General features: G+C 38.3%; 1 protein-coding gene across 1 annotated transcript in view; it reads left to right on the forward strand.

Annotated features, from left to right (window-relative positions):
- Positions 1-13637: 13637 nt before the first annotated feature.
- Positions 13638-20727, forward strand: part of LOC132484163 (myomegalin-like) — a 105462-nt gene continuing 98372 nt past the window's right edge. Inside the window, exon 1 of the mRNA XM_060090385.1 lies at positions 13638-13870. Within this exon, the coding sequence (XP_059946368.1) occupies positions 13638-13870 (233 nt within the window). The remainder of the gene's footprint in view (positions 13871-20727) is intronic.

Genomic DNA, 20727 nt, shown 5'->3' on the forward strand with positions numbered 1-20727 from the left:
TGTTGAAATTTGTCTCAAATGGAATTTTCTGGAGGTTTCGTTTTAGGGGAGGAGATGCTGGTGGGGACACAATTTTTTCTTGAAAATACGTGGATCAAATTACAAATGAAAGAGGGCATATTTCTACTTCCCATAGAAATAAAAAGGATTATAAGGGAATACTATGAACAATTGTATGCCAACAAATTAGATAAACTAGATGAAAAGGACACATTCCAAGAAAGCCACCTAAACTGATTCAAGAAGAAATAGAAAACCTGAATAGACCTATAACCAGAGATTAAATGAGTAGTAGCAGTCATAGTAGCAGTAATAGTAGTAGTAGTAAAACTTCCCACAAGGAAGAATTCAGGTCCAGAAGGCTTAACTTGTGAATTATAGCAAATGTTTAAAGAACACTAATCCTTTGCAAACTCTTCCCCCTACCAAAAAAAAAAAAAAAAAAAAAAGAAAAAGAAAAAGAAAAACAAAACTAGAAGAGAGAACACCTCCCGAGTCATTTTATGAGGCCACTATTACTCTGATACCAAAACCAAAGACTTCACCAGAAATGAAAATGACAGACCAATATGCCTTATACAAAGATAAGTAGCAAAGTAGTAGTAAACTATTCCCAGCAGCATATAAAAAGGATTATACATAATGACCAAGTGAGATTTATCCCAGGAACACAGGTTGGTTCAACATATGCAAATCAATAAATGTAATGTACCATACTAATATAATAAAGGACAGAACCCACATAATCATCTCAAAAAATGCAGAAAAGCATTTGAGAAAATCTAACACTTTTTCCTCTTAGAAACAATCAACAAACTAGGAATAGAAGAGGTTTTCCTCAACCTGATAAATTACATCTATGAGAAACCCACAGCTAACATTATACTTAAAATGAGGGACTGGGGGCTTCCCTGGTGGTTCAGTGGTTAAGAATCCAACTGCCAGTGCAGGGGACACGGGTTTGAGCCCTGGTCCGGGAAGATCCCACATGCTGCAGAGCAACTAAGCTCGTGTGCCACAGCTAGTGAGCCTGTGCTCTAGAGCCCGCGAGCCACAACTACCCAGCCCGTGTGCCACAACTACTGAAGCCTGCACGCCTAGAGCCCATACTTCTCAATAAGAGAAGCCACCACAATGAGAAGCCTGCGCATGGCACCGAAGAGTAGTCCCTGCTCACTGCAACTAGAGAAAGCCTGCGTCAGCAACGAAGACCCAATGCAGCCAAAAATAAATAAATAAATAAATTTATATTAAAAAAAAAAGTGGGAGACGGAAAGCCTTTTTCTCTAAGATTGGGAACAAGACAAAAATGTCCACTCTCCCCAATTCTCCTCAACATTGTATTCGAAGTTCTAGCTAGGGCAGTTAGGCAAGAAAAAGAAATAAAGCCAACAAAATTGGAAAGGAAAACTCTAAATCCGTTTGCAAATGGCTTGATCTCGTATATAGAAAATTCTAAGGAACCCACACAAAAATTTATAATTAATTAGTGAATTTATCAAAGTTGTAGGATACAAAATCAATATGCAAAATCAATTGTATTTCTGTGCAGTAGAAATGAAGAATCCAAAAATAAGAATTCAATTCCATTTATAACAGCATCAAAATAAATGAAATATTTAGGTAAATCTAACGAAAGATTTATGCACTGAAAACTGCAAAACATAGTTGAAAGAAAACATCCCATGTGCCTGGATCTGAAGATTTAATAGGGTTAAGATGACAATGATCCTCAAACTGAACTACATATTCATTGCAATCCCTATCAAATCCCAGCTGGCATTTTTTTTTTGTAGAAATTGCAAGCTTATCCTAGAATTTATATAGAAATGCAAAGGACCCTGAATAATAAAAACAATCTTGAAAAAGAATAGCAAAGTTAAAGGACTCACACTTCCCAATTTTAAAAATTACTGCAAGCAACAGTAATCAAGACAGTATGATACTAGAATAAGTATGATACTAGACATATAAATCAATGGAACATAACTGAGAGTCCAGAATAAATTTATACAACTATGGTCAACTGATTTTTTTTAAATTTTTTTAACATCTTTATTGGAGTATAATTGCTTTACAATGGTGTATTTGTTTCTGCTTTATAACAAAGTGAATCAGCTATACATATACATATATCACCATATCTCTTCACTCTTGCGTCTCCCTCCCACCCTCCCTATCCCACTCCTCTAGGTGGTCACAAAGCACCGAGCTGATCTCCCTGTGCTGTGTGGCTGCTTCCCACTAGCTATCAATTTTACATTTGATAGTATATATATGTCCATGCCACTCTCTCACTTTGTCCCAGCTTACCATTCCCCCTCCCCATGTCCTCAAGTCCATTCTCTAGTAGGTCTGTGTCTTTATTCCTATCCTGCCCCTAGGTTCTTCATAACCATTTTTTTTTAGATTCTGTACATGTGAGTTAGCATATGGTATTTGTTTTTCTCTTTCTGACTTACTTCACTCTGTATGACAGACTCTGGGTCCATCCACCTCACTACAAATAACTCAATTTCGTTTCTTTTTATGGCTGGGTAATATTACCTTGTATATATGTGCCACATCTTCTTTATCCATTCATCTGTTCATGGACACTTAGGTTGCTTCTGTGTCCTGGCTATTGTAAATAGAGCTGCAGTGAACATTGTGGTACATGACTCTTTTTGAATTATGGTTTTCTCAGGGTATATGCCCAGTAGTGGGATTGCTGGGTTGTATGGTAGTTCTATTTGTAGTTTTTATTGATTTATTTATTTATTTTTGCTGTGTTGGGTCTCAGTCTCTGCGCGAGGGCTCTCTCCAGCCGTGGCAAGCGGGGGCCACTCTTCATCACAGTGCGCGGGCCTCTACCATCGCGGCCTTTCCCGTTGCGGAGCACAGGCTCCAGATGCGCAGGCTCAGTAGTCGTGGCTCACGGGCCCAGCTGCTCCGCGGCATGTGGGATCCTCCCAGAACAGGGCTCGAACCCGTGTCCCCTGCATTAGCAGGCAGACTCCCAACCACTGCGCCACCAGGGAAGCCCCTATTTGTAGTTTTTAAAGGAACCTCCATACTGTTCTCCATAGTGGCTATATCAATTTACATTCCCACCAACAGTACAAGAGGGTTCCCTTTTCTCCACACCCTCTCCAGCATTTATCGTTTGTAGGTTTTTTGATGATAGCCATTCTGACTGGTGTGAAGAGATACCTCATTGTAGTTTTGATTTGCATTTCTCTAATGATTAGTGATGTTGAGCATCCTTTCATGTGTTTGTTGGAAATCTGTATATCTTCTTTGGAGAAATGTCTATTTAGGTCTTCTGCCCATTTTTGGATTTCTTTTTTTTTTTTTTTTTGCGGTACACGGGCCTCTCACTGTTGTGGCCTCTCCCGTTGGGAAGCACAGGCTCCAGTCGCACAGGCTCAGTGGCCATGGCTCACAGGCCTAGCCGCTCCGCAGCATGTGGGATCTTTCTGGACCGGGACACGAACCCGTGTCCCCTGCATCGGCAGGCGGACTCTCAACAACTGCGCCACCAGGGAAGCCCTGGTTTGTTTGTTTTTTTGATATTGAGCTGCATGAGGTGTTTGTAAATTTGATAGATTAATCCTTTGTCAGTTGCTTCATTTGCAAATATTTTCTCCCATTCTGAGGGTTGTCTTTTCGTCTTGGTTTATGGTTTCCTTTGCTGTGCAAAAGCTTTGAAGTTTCATTAGGTCCCATTTGTTTATTTTTGTTTTTATTTCCATTTGTCTAGGAGTTGGGTCAAAAAAGATCTTGCTGTGATTTATGTCATAGAGTGTTCTGCCTATGTTTTCCTCTAAGAGTTTTATAGTGTCTGGGCTTACATTTAGGTCTTTAATCCATTTTGAGTTTATTTTTATGTTAGGTGTTAGGGAGTGTTCTAATTTCATTCTTTTACATGTAGCTGTCCAGTTTTCCCAGCACCACTTATTGAAGAGGCTGTCCTTTCTCCACTGTACATTCCTGCCTCCTTTATCAAAGATAAGGTGACCATATGTGCGTGGTTTTATCTCTAGGCTTTCTATCCTGTTCCATTGATCTATATTTCTGTTTTTGTGCCAGTACCATACTGTCTTGATTACTGTAGCTGTGTAGTATAGTCTGAAGTCATGGAGTCTGATTCCTCCAGCTCCGTTTTTCTTTCTCAAGATTGCTTTGGCTATTTGGGGTCTTTCATGTTTCCGTACAAATTGTGAAATTTTTTGTTCTAGTTCTGTGAAAAATGCCAGTGGTAGTTTGATAGGGATTGCATTGAATCTGTAGACTGCTTTGGGTAATATAGTCATTTTCACAATGTTGATTCTTCCAATCCAAGAACATGGTAGATGTCTCCATCTATTTGTATCATCTTTAATTTCTTTCATCAGTGTCTTATAGTTTTCTGCACACATGTCTTTTGTCTCTTTAGGTAGGTTTATTCCTAGGTATTTTATTCTTTTTGTTGCATTGGTAAATGGGAGTGTTTCCTTAATTTCTCTTTCAGATTCTTCATCATTAGTGTATAGGAATGCAAGAGACTTCCGTGCATTAATTTTGTATCCTGCTACTTTAACAAATCCATTGATTAGCTCTAGTAGTTTTATGGTAGCATCTTTAGGATTCTCTATGTATAGTATCATGTCATCTGCAATCAACTGATTTTTAACAAGGGTGCCAAGATAATTCAATGAGGAGAAGAATAATCTCCTCAACAAATGATGTTGATATAACTGAATATTCACATGCAAAGGAATGAAGATGGACCACCTACCTCACACCATATATAAAAATTACCTCAAAATTGATCATCAACCTAAATGTATGACCTAAACTATGTATCTCTTTGGATAAAATATAAGAATGAAACTATGACCTTAGAGTTAGCAATAGTTTCTTAAATATGACCTCAAAAGCACAGCTTGGGAAAACAAAATAAGATAAATTGGACTTCATCAAAAGTAGAAACTGTTTTGCTTCAAAGGACTTAATCAAGAAATTGAAAAGACAAACCCCTACATGTGAGAAAATATTTGGTAATCATATGTCAGATAAGGGAATTGTGTGTGTGTGTGTAATGTAAAATCATGCAGCCACTTTTGAAAACAGTTTGGCAGTTCCTCAAAAGGTTAAACATAGAGTTACCATATGACCAGCAATTCCACTCCCAGGTATCCACCAAAAAGAACTGAAAACATATGTCCACTCAAAAGTGTGTACATGGGGGCTTCCCTGGTGGCGCAGTAGTTGAGAATCTGCCTGCCAATGCAGGGGACACGGGTTCGAGCCCTGGGCTGAGAAGATCCCAAACGCCGTGGAGCAGCTAGGCCCGTGAGCCACAGCTACTGAGCCTGCGCGCCTGGATCCTGTGCTCCGCAACAAGAGAGGCCGTGATAGTGAGAGGCCCACGCATCGCAATGAAGAGTGGCCCCCACTTGCCGCAACTAGAGAAAGCCCTCGCACAGAAACCAAGACCCAACACAGCCAAAAATAAATAATAAATTAATTTTTAAAAAAAGTGTGTACATGAACTTTCATGGCAGCATTTTTCATAATAGTCAAAAAATGCAAACAATCTGAAAATGTATCAACTGGATAAACAAAATGTGGCATTCCCATACAATATGATATATTTTCAGCAATAAAAATGAATGGAATTCTATGACATGGTACCTTGAAAATTTTATGCTAAGTGAAAAAAGACATGAAAGACTATATATTGAATGATTCTATTTATATGAAATGTTCAGGATAAGCACATCTATAAAGACAGAAAGTAGATTAGTGGTTGCCAGGGGCTGGGAGGAGGGAGAGCAGATGATAGGAATGGAAATGGTGAGTGATAATGGCTATGGAGTTTCTTTGGGGGGGTGATAAAAATGTTCTGAAATTAGATAGCAGTGATGGTTGCACAATTCCGGGGATATACTAAAAACAAAACGAAACAAAAAAACCCTGTGAAATAAAAACTAAATAAATGGAGAGATATCTCACGTTCATGGATGGGAAGACTCAGTATTGTCAAGATGCCATTTCTTCCCAACTTGATCTACAAACTCAATACAATCCCAATCAAAATATCGGCAAGTTATTTTTTAGATATCCACAAACTGATTCTAAAGTTTATATGCAGAGGCAAAACACCCAGAATAGCCAACACAATATTGGAGGGGAAGAACAAAGTCACAGGATGACATTACCTCAGTAATCAAGACAGTGTAACATTGGTGAAAAAATAGATGAATACATCAATGGAACAGGATAGAGAGCCCAGAAATAGACCAACAAAATATAGTCAACTGATTTTTTACAAAGGAGCAAAGACATATCATGGAGGAAGGATAGTGTTTTCAACAAAAGGTGCTAGAATAACTGGACATGCACGTGGAAAATAATGAATCTAGATATAGGCCTTATACCTTTCATAAAAATTAAATAAAAGTGGATCACAGGCCTAAATACAAACGCAAAATTAGAAAACTAGAAGATAACATAAGAGAAAATCTAGACGACCTTAACTTTGGCGATGATTTTTTAGGTACACATAGATATGAGCCATGAAAGAAAGAATTGATAGATTGAACTGCATTTTATTTTAATTAAAAACTTCTGCTGGGTGAAAGGCACTGTCAAGAGAATAAGAAGACAAACTACAAACTGGGAGAAAGTATTTGCAAAGTACATATCTGATAAAGGATTGTTATCCAAAATATTCAAAGAACACTTAGAATTTAACAATCTTAAAAAAAACTATTAAAAATAAGAAGAAGGTCTGGCCAGACACAAAAGAAGATATACAGATGGCAAATAAGCATATAAAAAAGATACTCAACATCATATGTCATTAGGCAATTGCAAAATATAACAAAAATGAGATACAACTAGGCAATTGCAAAATACAACAAAAATGAGATACGACTACACCTACTAGAATGGCCATCTGCAAGCTGGAGATCCAGGAAAGCCAGTGGTATAGTCCAGCCCAAGTCTCTAAGGTCTGAGAACTGGAGTACTGATGGAGTATATTTCAGCTCAAGCAGTTAGGCAGAGGGAGAGGATTCAGCCTTCTTCTGTCTTTTTGTTCTATTCAAGCTTTCTATTAAGGCCACAAGGTGCCCAGACATCTGTTTAAACATTTTATCTGGGTGTGTCTGTGAGGGTCTTTCTGAAAGAGATTAGCATTTGAATTGGAAAACTGAGTAAAGTAGATTGGTCTCCTCAATGTGGGTGGGCATCACATTGATTTACTACACTTTGTTTATCCATTCATCCATTGATGGACACTTGGGTTGCTTCCACTTTTTGACTATTGTGAATAATGCTGCTATGAACATGGGTGCAAAATATCTCTTTGAGAACCTGCTTTCAGTTCTTTTGGGTACTATATACCTAAAGGTGGGATTGCTGGATATGGTAATTTTATTTTTAATTTTTTGAGGAAACACCTTACTGTTTTCCATCATGGCTGCGCCATTTTACATTCCTACTAACAGTACACAAGTGTTCTGATTTCTCCGCATCTTTGCCAACATGTTATTTTCTGGGTTGTTTTTGATAGTAGCCATCCTAATGGTGTGATTTTATGGGCTTTTTATTTAAAATCTCTGTCATTTTAGGGTTTTAAAAAATATACTTGATATCAAATATTGAAGTCTTGTTTTAAAACAAATTTATTACTAAAGCAAGCAAACAAAAAACTAAAACAAGTTCATTATTATTAAAACTTAAAGAAAAAATCATGATTCAGATAAGTCACTCCTTCCTGGAGGAATGATAAGTGAAAGGGATGAGAAAGAATAAGGAGCATGCCCCTAAAAGGAGTCTAAATGGAAGTTTCTCTATTATGGAAAGATGGGCACTGTGGCAAAAGAACTTCCTCCTAATATTATCTAGCTTTTTTTTCTCTTAACCATTTGGGCTTCGCCATTAAGCCAAACCAGAGGTTGGCTTTCTTCCTTGGGGAGGAGATAGCAGTCTATTAGGGCAAGTTCTCCCCCACCTTCATGTGGCCCCACTCTGAAAACCACAGGAGGATAAATTTTATGCTAAGAAAACTCTGAAATGGGTCAAGCTAGTCCGTATTAACTTAATTCCAAAGACTTACTGTAAGCAAGGCCAAAAAATATAATCCCTACTATTTCCTATTCCATTTGCTAGGTTAAACTATTGACCTGTTATGTTGTCTAATCTCGTACACTAAAAATTATGTAATGAAATAAAATGTCAGGAGAAAGACACTAAAATTGTACATTATCAGAAGATACTTCAAATTTGGATATTAACCTTTTTCATTATCAAATTTCTAGGAAAGAAATAACATTGGCAGATTAAATCTCCATCCCTTTGTAAATTAAACCCCATAGAAAATCCAGACTCCTTTACTTAAAGTTCACAGAAATTAAAATGCAAAAATCATTATTCTCCAATTACTTATTCTACTCAGTCTCAGCTAGCAGTGTTCTTAGACAGGTGCCTGGGTAGAATCAGAGTTCTTTCATGAGGTATAGCTTGAGCTGTTTTCACTGGAAATTTTATTTAGTATCCTGAATTTCAGGATTCAGTCAAAGTTTCTCATGTCTCTTACTTTCATACAATCCAAAATGTAATAGGATACTTAATATTAAATTACTGAACTATTAAAAACATTAAATTAATATTAATTTAATCAAGCCAAAACATTAAAATAAAAACATCAACTCCAAGGCCATAGAGCTACCCAAACAAATGGTGTTATCAGAACACAGTGTAGTACTTGGTGAGATATGTCAGAACCACATAGCTGTTTCTAAACATCATAGCAGAAACTCAGTGTCAAGAATAGAGAAAGAAGAGAAAATCTTTACAGGGTTAGCTTCTCTGGTTTACTAATTGCTTTATGACAGTTATCTGCTTTATGCCAGTAATCTATGATTTGTAAACATAGTCTCATTGAGAGACATGTTTCCCATGAAGAGGTTAATTATGGTATTGTGTTTAAAATGTGGCAGGTAGAGGTGGAACTCACCTACATAAATTGTTTCCTCTTTCAGGGAAGGACACTTGAGATCTTCCTGCCTTGTTACAAAATTTAGAAATTTACAGGTTGGCAGTCTCATTTTCAGCTTACTAACTATGGTATTGTTGACGAAAAAAATTGATCAGCAGTCAATCTAAGAAAGAAATAGAGAATTTTACTTGAGCCGACCTGAGGATTATAAGCTGGGAGACAGTCTTTCAGAAAGCTCTGAGGTCAAAGCACAGTTACACAAGTTTTTGAGACAATGGGGTACACATCAAATGATGTATTATTGACAGTTTACACAATCTGATCTACAGGTGCAAAGCAAGTTGTGGGTCATGGGTCATCGCAGCCCCTTACAAGATTAAGAAGGAAGGTTATCTCCTAAGGAATTGTGACCCTTTATAGTTTAAGAAGGAATGTAACTTCCTAAGGAGGTCTGGTTAATGCAGATGCACAGCACACACTAAGGGGGAGGGTGGAGGCCCAAACAGGCAGAGAAAAATTTTATGTTTAAATTTTTCTTGTCTTGCCATAAAATATGAATTTTATTTCATCAGTCTAATGAGCTTATTGGTTTTGATTTTACATGAGCATAATCAAAATTTATTAATTTTCATTTCCCCTTTGAGCCCCCTTTTCTTGTGGCACCCAAAGGCTGATTTGAATATAATCTCTGTTTAGTGACATAATTTCCTATACTCTCTTGTGCGTGTTCATTTTCAGCCCTTGCACAATGAGCCCTGCCACTGTGTAAATGCTATGGAATTGACTAGGTCTATGAAAACTGCCTCTTGGTCAAGATTTACCCTTTGTTTTAATTGGAGAATTCTCTTTAGCAAATTTCAGAATTTTAGAAACTGCTTCTAATATTCTGAGGGATATTGGTCATTTATTCTACGTGGGATTTGCGGAGCTTCTGGAATCTGAGAAGTCATTGTCTTCTACCAGTTTTAGAAAATTCTTGGTCTTTATCTACTGGAACATTTCTTCTAGCCCTTACTCTTTCTCTTCTTTTTCAAGGACTGTAATTACACATATATTATACTTTTTTACTGTATTCCACGAGTCTTTGATGCTGCACTCTTTTTTTTTTTCTGTCCCTCATTTTGGAATCACCTATTGACCTATCTTCCATTTCACTGATTCTGACTTCTGCTGCATTCAGACTGCTGTTACACACACCCAATGGGTTCTTATTTCCATTTATTGTATTTTTCATATTTAGAACATCCATCTGATTTTTATAGATGCCAACTCTATATTGAAGTAAATTATCCATCTTTTCATCTTTGCCCATCTTTTCCTCTATTTTCTTAAACCTACTAGTCATAGTTAATTTAAAGTCCTGTTAGCTCTAATATCTGGGTATGTTTCTGTTAACTTTTAGTGTTTAGTCATTTGAATTTCATTTTTACCATGCCTTATAATTTTATATTGGATCCTATACATTGTGGATGAAAAAATTGTAGAGGCTCTGGATAATGTTATCTAACTTCCGAAGAGCTAAGTTTTGTTCTGGTAGGCAGAAGGAATACAAGTGGATCACTTTGATCCTATAAAGACTGGGTCTTAAGCTTTGTTAGATCTATTCTGTTTCATTACTGTACTACACTTACTCTAACGGTATGGCCTTTTTAGGGGTCTCAACTGAAAGCTCTGGCTGTCTTTCTACCTTGGAGAGGCTTGAAGTCCAAATTGTGTTGGATGCTGAAATCTCTACTTAGCTCATTACCCTCCAAACTGCTGTTTCCTGGTATGCTTTTTGGCATCTTGTTTTGCGTATGCTGGGTTTAGAAACTGGCCACTATCTTGAGGGGAATTTGTACTGAGATTATTGAGCTACTACTTCTCTGCCATTCTCCCCTGCCTGGGAGTCCTCCTTCAAGTCTCAGCCACTTTGGCAGCTCTGAACTTTGACATTTGAGTCTTCAGCCCAGTAATACTGCATCTTTTACTTGGCCTTTATTCTCTAGCACCTGATTTGGAAAATTCCCTCAGGAGAAAAATCCCAGGGTGAATATGGAGTTCATTTCATGTGCTTCTCTTCTCAAGGATCATAGATTCAAGTCCTGTCTGCTTAGGTTACTAGTCAGTGCCTTCAAACTGTTGTTTGTATATTATTCTATATTTATATATGTAATACTTACATATTTATAAATATTTATATATTCTATTCTATCCCAACCCCCCCACCCAAGGGGGGGAAGAGTCAGTCTGATACATGCTCCTCCATCTTAACTGGAACTGCAAGTTTCAGCACTTCTTAGCTTTTGAGTTTAAAGTAACTTCACTGAACTGTTTATCTGCCTCAACTAATGAAGACAGCATATTCATTTTAAATTTGGGAACCCCATTTGTTTCAATTTGTGTATTAGGTATAATCTACCACTAGCCTATGGGCAAAGCCAAAGTCTGAGTCTGCTAGGAGAGAACTTCAGCTAATAGGATTAGAAGCCTGATTTCAGAGAATTAGGTGGCAAAGAATGTATGTAAAGCCAGGAAGTATAGACATCAAATGCATACAGTGTATATAAGCAAACTGGTTATGAACGGAAGTGAGAGATATGATGGTGGTTAGAGGGGGAAGGCTTTGTTTTAGGGATGAGGAAACTTGAGCATGTTTATAGCGTGGGCATGGAGCTAATGGAGAAAGGGAGGCCAAAGATATTAAGACAACAAAAGATAATTAAGAATTCCCTAGTAGAGATGAGAGTGATAGAGTAAGTTGCTTCAGTAAGATAGATTGGGGGAAAAAGAAAGGTAAAGATATAGATTAAGTTAGGAGGTTTGAAAGAAAGAATGAGATACCTGATAGTGTCATTTTCTGGAAGCAGTTGGAATCATGATGGGAGAGGCTACTTAAAGAAATAGTAAAGAAGCAGAATGAAAGACTGGATGAGTTTCACAAGTGAGATACATCTCTGATGACTCCCAGTTTTGAGGCTTAGGCAACTCAGTGGATGGTAGTGTTGGGGTTAATAAAACAGAACTGAAGAGCAGATTTGGGAGGAAAAAATGAGTTAAGAAGAGTTCAGCTTTATTCACACTGAGTTAATCAATAATAGTGGCTGGGCTTCCCTGGTGGCCCAGTGGTTGAGAGTCCGCCTGCCGATGCAGGGGACGTGGGTTCGTGCCCCGGTCCGGGAAGACCTCACATGCCGCGGAGTGGCTGGGCCCGTGAGCCATGGCCACTGAGCCTGTGCGTCCAGAACCTGTGCTCCGCAACGGGAGAGGCCACAGCAGTGAGAGGCCCGCATACCACAAAAAATAAAATAATAATAATAATAATAATAATAATAGTGACTATTGCCTATGAACCTTGGGATCCATAGTACCCACTACAAAGATAAACCTTCTCCCTTGCAGGTCTTGCAGGTCACAATGGGGTTACCTCCCTATAAACCCATTGTAAGCTAAAAATATCTTAAGTCAAAATGCATTTTATATACCTAACCTACCAAACATCACAGCTTAGCCTAGCCTACCTTAAATGTGCTCAAAACACTTACATTAGCCTACAGTTAGGCAAAATCATCTAACACAAAGCCTATTTTATAATAAAAAAGTGTTGAATATCTCATGTAATTTATTGAATACTATACAGAAAGTGAAAAACAGACTGGTTGTATGGGTACAGAATGGTTATTAATGTATCTGACTGGGAGCCCAGCATCACCAGGGAGTATTACCCCATATCTCTAGCCCAGGAAAAGATCAAAATTCAAAGCTCTAAATCTGGTTTCTACTGAATGCATATCGCTTTCACACCATGGTAAAGTCGAAAAATTAAGTGGAACCAGTAAGCGGGGGCCTTGTGTATAGAATAGTGCATCAGGAGCATTCTGCTTTGCTGGAGACTCAGCTTCCATTCTTAGAGGACACTTGAATATAAGAAAAGGATTTTCAGAACAAACATTTAGTGGATGATTTATTTGACCTAGGAACTTTTTTTTAACCATGGAAACTCCCTCTGACTTGATGGTGGATACCAAGCTATATATACTTTACTATGAGTTCTTCATGAAAAATGACAATCAGAAAGTCTCAACAGAAAGGAAAATTGAGGTTGTTTAGGAGAAAGGTTTTTACAATAACTAAAAGAAAAATTGAAAGGAAAAGATTTTAAATGAGGGGATAAGAAGGGAAGAGAGGGAAAGGAGGCTAGACAACAACCTGGAGAAGTAATGATTCTGAGGAGAATAACATAAAATATAAGAGGATGACTGATTTGGAGGGTGGAGGACAAAAACCAGGAAAATATGGAGAGAGGGAATGAGAAAAGGAGAAACTTTTTGAGGTTGGAAATTGAGGACGGTGACAATGAAGCAGACAGGAAGAAAAAAGAAAGCAGGTCTGGGAATGAAAAGCTCTCCAGGTTGAGGTGGTGGGTGGAGAGAAAAGTGGGAGATGACAGAGGGTTAAGAGGCAGCGGCGGGCGTTTGTGCGAGAGGGACCGAAGCAATCTGGGCGGAGCAGGTGGCCGAGGCAGCCGCGGAGGAGGCCTGGTCTTTCCAGGTCTCCACCACGACAGTGGCAACTGGAGTGGATGGTCATCCACGCCCAGAGGATGCGCCCTGGCAGTGCAGGAAGACCTTAGGAAAACCAAGCAAGGACGGTAACTAGGATTGGGCTGGCCAGGCCCGTGAAATTCATGAAGAGGACTGACAGCGGGTCCTGCTGCCGCCGCCGCTGCGACTGCGGCTGCTGCTGCCGCGCGTCCAGCCGGGCGCGCCACGCGCCCTACTGGTCCAGGGACGCGGCGCGAACCCCACAGTCCTCACGGCAGTCTCCTGGCCGGGAACGACGGCATCCCGAGCCGTCCGGGAGCTGGGCAGCAGCGGCCGAGGAGGAAGAGGCAGCCGCGGCAGCCGCACCCTGGATGAGGTGAGAGCGGCGCGGGAGCCCCGGAGGCTGCAGACCGCACCGGGAGTGGCGGCGCCCTTTGCGCTGTTTAGGAGAACCGCTTTCGGGAATGGGACCCATGGGCTGCAGCCCCGAGCGCTTGGGAGGGGTTGGCACAGGGTGACATTAGCTTGGAGCAAGTTGGAGGGCACGGCTGGGGACAGGGGGGTGATGGGGCTGGTGGCGGGGACGGGTCGGGGAGAGACAGTAGGGAGTTGCCTAGAAATACAGGTGTGGCGCTGGATTGTACCGGACTAAAGCTTAGGAAACCCAGTCTCTACCCCAAGGTCTTTGCTTAACGTGTAGTCAACGGCTTTGTTGGTAGAGGTGAGATGGAAGGCCATGCCAGTTGGGTCGAGTCAAAGGAGAGATGAACACATGATTCAGAAGGCCATGCCAGGTTGGAAGCGCTAAGAATGGTAAAGAAGATAAAGGACCAGGAAATGTGTGTGGGTGTACAGTTGAAAGAGTACCCACTAATTTATCGTATCCTTTTTTTCCCTCCCAATCTTAGATACAGACAGCAGGGTGGGGGTTGGTTCTTTCCTAGGCTACCTCTCTTCTCCTGCAGAGCTGGAGCCTTGCCTGTTGGCTGGATGACGCCCAGCAGGATGAGCCCCACCTAAACCCAGTCACTTCCGTTGCTCTGGCTTGAAAGACCAGACAAATTAGGCCCAAATTTTCTTCATGTAGCAGCAGCAGAATGAAAGTCTGCCATACATACTATTTCTTTGGAGAAGAGACAGACTGTGCTGCTGACTTTTTGAAATAAACATTTCCTTGTCAGAGCATCTTTAGCTTATTGTTTTATGCGAAACTAGCACTCATAAATCAAACTACAAGGCAATAGTGGTTTCAGTATCTAAGCTGCCATTAACTAACTGGGATCTGAAAAAAGTTTCTTCATTTCTCTAGGCCTGTTTCCTATGCATAAAATCAGGATTTGTGTCTTCTGAGTATTAATTACAGAACCAAATATTAATGGGATCTGTATTTTGTGTTCAAGACTATGTTTTATTTGTGAACGAGGAAACTTAATTTATTCACAGACAATTGTATTTATTCATCACACTGTTTGAGAAAACAGACTGTTCAGTTAACAGTACTTAAAGGAATCACATTTCTATTAAGAAACTCATGATAAATTATTGCTTTTAAGAAGGAATGAAGCAAGAAGTATTCATTATTTGATTTTTTATAAAGTGGAAATTTAGCCCAAACATAATTACTTTTTTTTTTTTTTTTTTTTTTTTGCGTTACGCGGGCCTCTCACTGCCGTGGCCTCTCCCGTTGCGGAGCACAGGCTCCGGACGCGCAGGCTCAGCAGCCATGGCTCACGAGCCCAGCCACTCTGCGGCATGTGGGATCTTCCCGGACCGGGGCACGAACCCGTGTCTCCTGCATCGGCAGGCAGACTCTCAACCACTGCGCCACCAGGGAAGCCCCATAATTACTTTTTTAAACATATGTATCTATGATGTGTTGAATATTTTTCACAGATTACTTTGGATTTTTTTTAAAGCCTGAAACAAAAAAAATTAATCTGAATATATATTTATAATTTAAAGTTTCTTAACTACTTTATATATACTGGGGTGAACTCTTTTCATCAAAAGAAGCATTACCATTGCAAAATTTTAAATGTGTCATGACTCCTTATCCTAAAGATGTGATTTTTCTTACTGTCTTCAGTAACAAAAAGTTTGTAGTGTTAGAATTAGTTCTCTAAATTGTGGTTTAATTGTTAAAATAGAAGGTATATGCTTTCATTATTTCCTTAATAGTTATTCATCTGACATGTCTCTACATTCATCTTAGTTGATGTGATGAGGCTTGAAATGTTTTTAAACATTTCAGGAATACTCAAATGAAACAGTGTCAGAAACTTCACTGAGGTTGGTGTTACTCTGACCCTCATTTAAAAATCAGTTCTCTAGGAATGTGCAACATACTTTTAAAAACATACCTGTCTTGGACTTCCCTGGTGGCGCAGTGGTTAAGAATCCCCCTGCCAATGCACGGGACTTGGGTTCAAGCCCTGCTCCGGGAAGATCCCACATGCCGCGGAGCAACTGAGCCCATGTGCCACAAATACTGAGCCTGCACTCTAGGGCCCACGTGCTGCAACTACTGAAGCCCACCCACCTAGAGCCCATGCTCCGCAACAAACAGAAGCCATCGCAATGAGAAGCCCATGCACCACAACAAAGAGTGGCCCCCACTCGCTGCAACTAGAGAAAGCCCACACGCAGCAACGAAGACCCAAAGCAGCCAAAAAAAAAGAAAAAAGAAAAACCCAAACCAAGCAAACAAACAAAAAATTACTCCATATTAAACAAACAAACAAACAAAAAAGCCAAACTGTCTTAGCTATAGTACTAGAGGTTTATGAGTATTAGAGGCTTGCACTTGGGAAGGAGTGTCTTTGGTATCCAATTTTCTAACTCCCAATCAACTAAAAATGGAATTAAGCAGCTCATTTTAATTCAGTGTTTTTTTTTTTAAATCAGGCAATGATGGTGGAGGCCAGTACAAAACTGGATGCAAAACTACCCTCAGGTAGTTGAGAATCTATAGTTCTAAACTCTGCTCACCTAACTACAGAATGGGAAAAGGGCTATAACAGTAAGATGGACTGTGGAAATAAAAAATAAATAAATACAAGACTACTATATAAACCTAGAATGGCAAATTACTAATTTATAATGAGGAGTCATTTTAGGGAACTAGACCCTCTTTTTTTTTATTTAAGTGAGGTCTCTTGGCATACTTGCCACATTTGGAAGCCAAATTATAATCAAAAGGTTGTTTGTGAAACTTGAATTTAGAATAAGGAGAAATAATCAGTGAATTCTAAATTTTAAAAAAAAAGTAATAGCTTCAAACAGAGTATCAAAGGATACAGATGGGTTCTTTCTGCCCTGGATGGTGAGTGGCATTAATGATCAACCTTTCTTCTCATGCGCACCTTCTTTTTTTCACTGACATGTTATTTCTTCAGGTAGTGGTCTGTTTGGCTTGGGAATCTTTATGTCTGTTTCAAGTGTCTGCATATTTCTTCTCTGAACCAGTTTGTCTTCATTGTAAAATTTAAATTCCAAATGACAAGCTTACTTTCCTTAGGCAAAATTCATGGTGGGGGTATAGGGAAGTGGGGCTGGAGGACCTTGTTATAGCCCCTACATACTGGTAATATGAACCACATGGTTAATGGTAACTGGATATGGCGCTAAGAGGCAGAGGATCAGAGACACACACAGGAGATGGACTTTTTCTGGCTTAACAAGATAACGAAGCCAGGGTTGGATGGGAAGTAAAATTTATTTTATTTTTATTTTTTTAACATCTTTATTGGAGTATAATTGCTTTACAATGGCGAGTTAGCTTCTACTGTATAACAAAGTGAATCAGCTATATATATACATACATCCCTATATCTCCTCCCTCTTGTGTCTCCCTCCCACCCTCCCTATCCCACCCCTCTAGGTGGTCACAAAACACCGAGCTGATCTCCCTGTGCTATGCGGCTGCTTCCCACTAGCTATCCATGCTACATTTGGTAGTGTATATATGTCCATGCCACTCTCTTAGGAAGTAAATTTTAGCAGAGGGATATAAGCAAAATGTATGGCCCTGGGAAAATGCCTTATTGATGTGAGACGCATGCTGTGATAGAACTTTTCTATGAGGATTTAATTCAAACGTTTTCCTCTTTCAAGTATACAACTATTTAAAAAGAGGAATTAAGTGCGTTGCCAGATTATGGCAATGTGCCTCAATGGGCACTTGTGAAGCCTAGCAGATTGCACATTCTAGGTGGATAGCCTGGAACCAGCAGGCAACTATTGGAGGTTGGGGGTGGTGGGAAATCACGTCAAAGAAGGATCAGTATACTTCTAACATCAAACTTCAACCATTGTGTCTCTTTAGCCATCTCTCTTTTTGTTATTTTCTTTTTTTTTTACTGCTTTATTGAGATGTAATTGACATACAGTAAACTGGGCAAATTTAAAATGTACAGTTTGAAAAGTCTCAATATGTGTATCAATACATACCTGTGAAATCATCACATGTCCATCATCCTATATTCCTTCTGCCCTTTTATAATCCCTCCCTTCTGTCTTGTCTTGCCCCAGTAACACACAGGCAACCACTGGTCCTTTTGTCACTATATGATAGTTTGCTTTTTCTAGAATTTTATATAAATGGGATTATACAGCATGAACTCTTTGTTTTTGCCTGGCTTCTTTCACTCAGCTTAGTTATTTTAAGATTTATCCATACTGTTGTGGGTATCAATAGTTCATTTTCTTTCATTGCTGAGTAGTATTCCATTGTATGGATATACCACAATTAGTTTATTCATTCACCAGCTGTTGGGTTGTTTCCAGTTTTATGGCTATTACAGATAAAGCTGCTGTGAATATTCGTGTACAAGTCTTTGTGTGTACATATGCTTTCATTTCTCTTGGGTGAATTTCTAGGAGCAGAACAGTAGGCATATGTTTAACTTCTTAGAAAATTGCCAAAATCTTTGTCAAAGGGATTTTACCTTTTACATTCCCAGTAGAGATGTATGAAGGTCCCTATTTCTCCACATCCTTGCTGACATTTGTTACTGTCTTTTTTTATGATAGCCATTCTAGTGAGTGTGAAATGGTATCTTATTATGATTTGGATTTGCAATTCCCATTGAATACTGATATTGAACATCTTTTCATGTGCTTTATTACCATCTGTATATTTTTGGTGAAGTGTTTTTTGAAAATTTTTGCCCATTTTTTGTGGAGTTGTTTGCTTTTTTATTGTTAAATCTGAGAGTTCTTTATTTTAAATACAAGTTTTTATTATATATGTACTTTGTAACTATTTTCTCCCAATCTATAGTTTGTCTTTTCATTTTGGTAACAGTATCTTTTGAAGGCCAGAAGTTTTTAAAATTTTGCTAAAGTAAGACCAAACTATCAAATTTTTTTAAGGATTTTGCTTTTAATGTTACATTTAAGACACCATTACTTAACCCAAGGTCACAAAAATATTTTCCTATGTTTTCTTCTAGAAGTTTTATAGTTTCATGTTTTACATTTAGATCTATGATCCATTTTGAGTTAACTTTTGTATCTAGTACAAGGTATTGATCAAGGTTCTTTTTTTTTTGCATGTAGTGTTGTTCCAACACTGTTTATTGAGAAATCTATCCTTTCTCCATTTAATTGCCTTGGCACTGTTATTGAAATCAATTGACCATATATATGAGAGTCTATCTCTGAATTTTCTATTCTGTTCCATTGATCTATTTGTCTATCTTTAGACCAATATCATACTATCTTGATTACTATAGTGTTGTAAATCTTGAAATAATATAGTACAAATCCTCCAATTTCATTCTTCGTATTCAAAATTGTTTGGGCTATACTAGGTTCTTTGCATTTCCATATACATTTTAGAATCCACTGGTCAACACAGACAAAAGGTCTGCTGGGAATTTGAATGGGATTCTATTGAAGTCTATATATTAATTTAGAGAGAATTGATATTTTAACAATATTGAGTCTTCTGATCCATAAACATGGTATATCTCTTCATTTGTTTAGGTCAGTGGTTCTCAACTGGGGACAATTATGCCTCACAAAGGACATTTGACAGTATCTGGACACATTTTTGATTATCCTAACTCACAGCAAGAGTGATACTGGCATTTAGTAAATAGAAGTCAGGAATACTGTTTAATAATCTACAATACATAGAATAGTTCTAACAATGAAGAACTATCCAGCCCAAAACATCAATAGTGAGTGAGGTTGAGAAACCCTCATTTAGTTCTCCTTTACTTTTTCTCAACACTGTTTTATGGTTTTTAGCATATAGAATTTACATATCTTACGAGACACATGCTTAAATTCTTAATATCTTTAATTCTATTATAAATCATAATGTCTTTAAAATTTCAATTTCTGATTGTTCATTGCTAGTTAATACTGTTTTTTGTATACTCATCTTATATCCTGTAGCTTTGCTAAATTCACATTTAGTTCTAGTAGATTTTTTGTAGATTTCAGAGAATTTTCTACATAATAATTATGTCATCCACACAAAGAGAGGAAGAGGGAGGGAAGGAGGAAGAGACAGAGGGAGACAGAGAGACAGTTTTACTTCTTTCTTTCCAATCTCTATGTCTTTATTTATTTATTTAGCCTCATTGCACTAGCTAGCACCTCTAGTACAAAGTTGAATTGAAATAGTAAAAGCAAACATACTTTGCCTTGTTACTGATCTTAAGAGGAAGGCATTCATTCTTTTACCATTAAGTTTATACCTGTAGGTTTTTCATAGGTACTTTTCATCAGATTGAGGAAGTTCTCTTCCATTCATAATTTTCTGTGAGTTTTCATTAGGAATGGATGTTTGATTTTACCTCTGATGAGATGCCTATATCATTTTTCTTTTTTATTCTATTATGGTAAATTACATTGATTGACTTAAGATTATTAAAATCAACATTGACTTCCTGGAGTAAATCCCACTTAGTCATAATATACTATCCTTTCTATACCGTTGGATTAGAGCTGCTGAAATTTTGTTAAGAATTTTTGCATCTATGTTCAGGAGGGATATTGGTTTGTATTCTTCACTTGTAATGTCTTTGTCTGGATTTGGTATAAGGGTAATGTTTTCCTCATAAAATGAGTTGGGAAATATTCCCTCTTCTTCAATTATTGGGGGAGAGTTTGTGTAGAATTGGCACTATTTCTTCCTTAAATGTTTGATAGAATTCAAAGGAAAATTATTAGCATAATGTCTTCAAGGTTCATCCATGTTGTAGCATGTGTCAGCATTCT

This window comes from Mesoplodon densirostris, chromosome 2, assembly GCF_025265405.1.
Source record: "Mesoplodon densirostris isolate mMesDen1 chromosome 2, mMesDen1 primary haplotype, whole genome shotgun sequence".
NCBI classification, from domain to species: domain Eukaryota; kingdom Metazoa; phylum Chordata; class Mammalia; order Artiodactyla; family Ziphiidae; genus Mesoplodon; species Mesoplodon densirostris.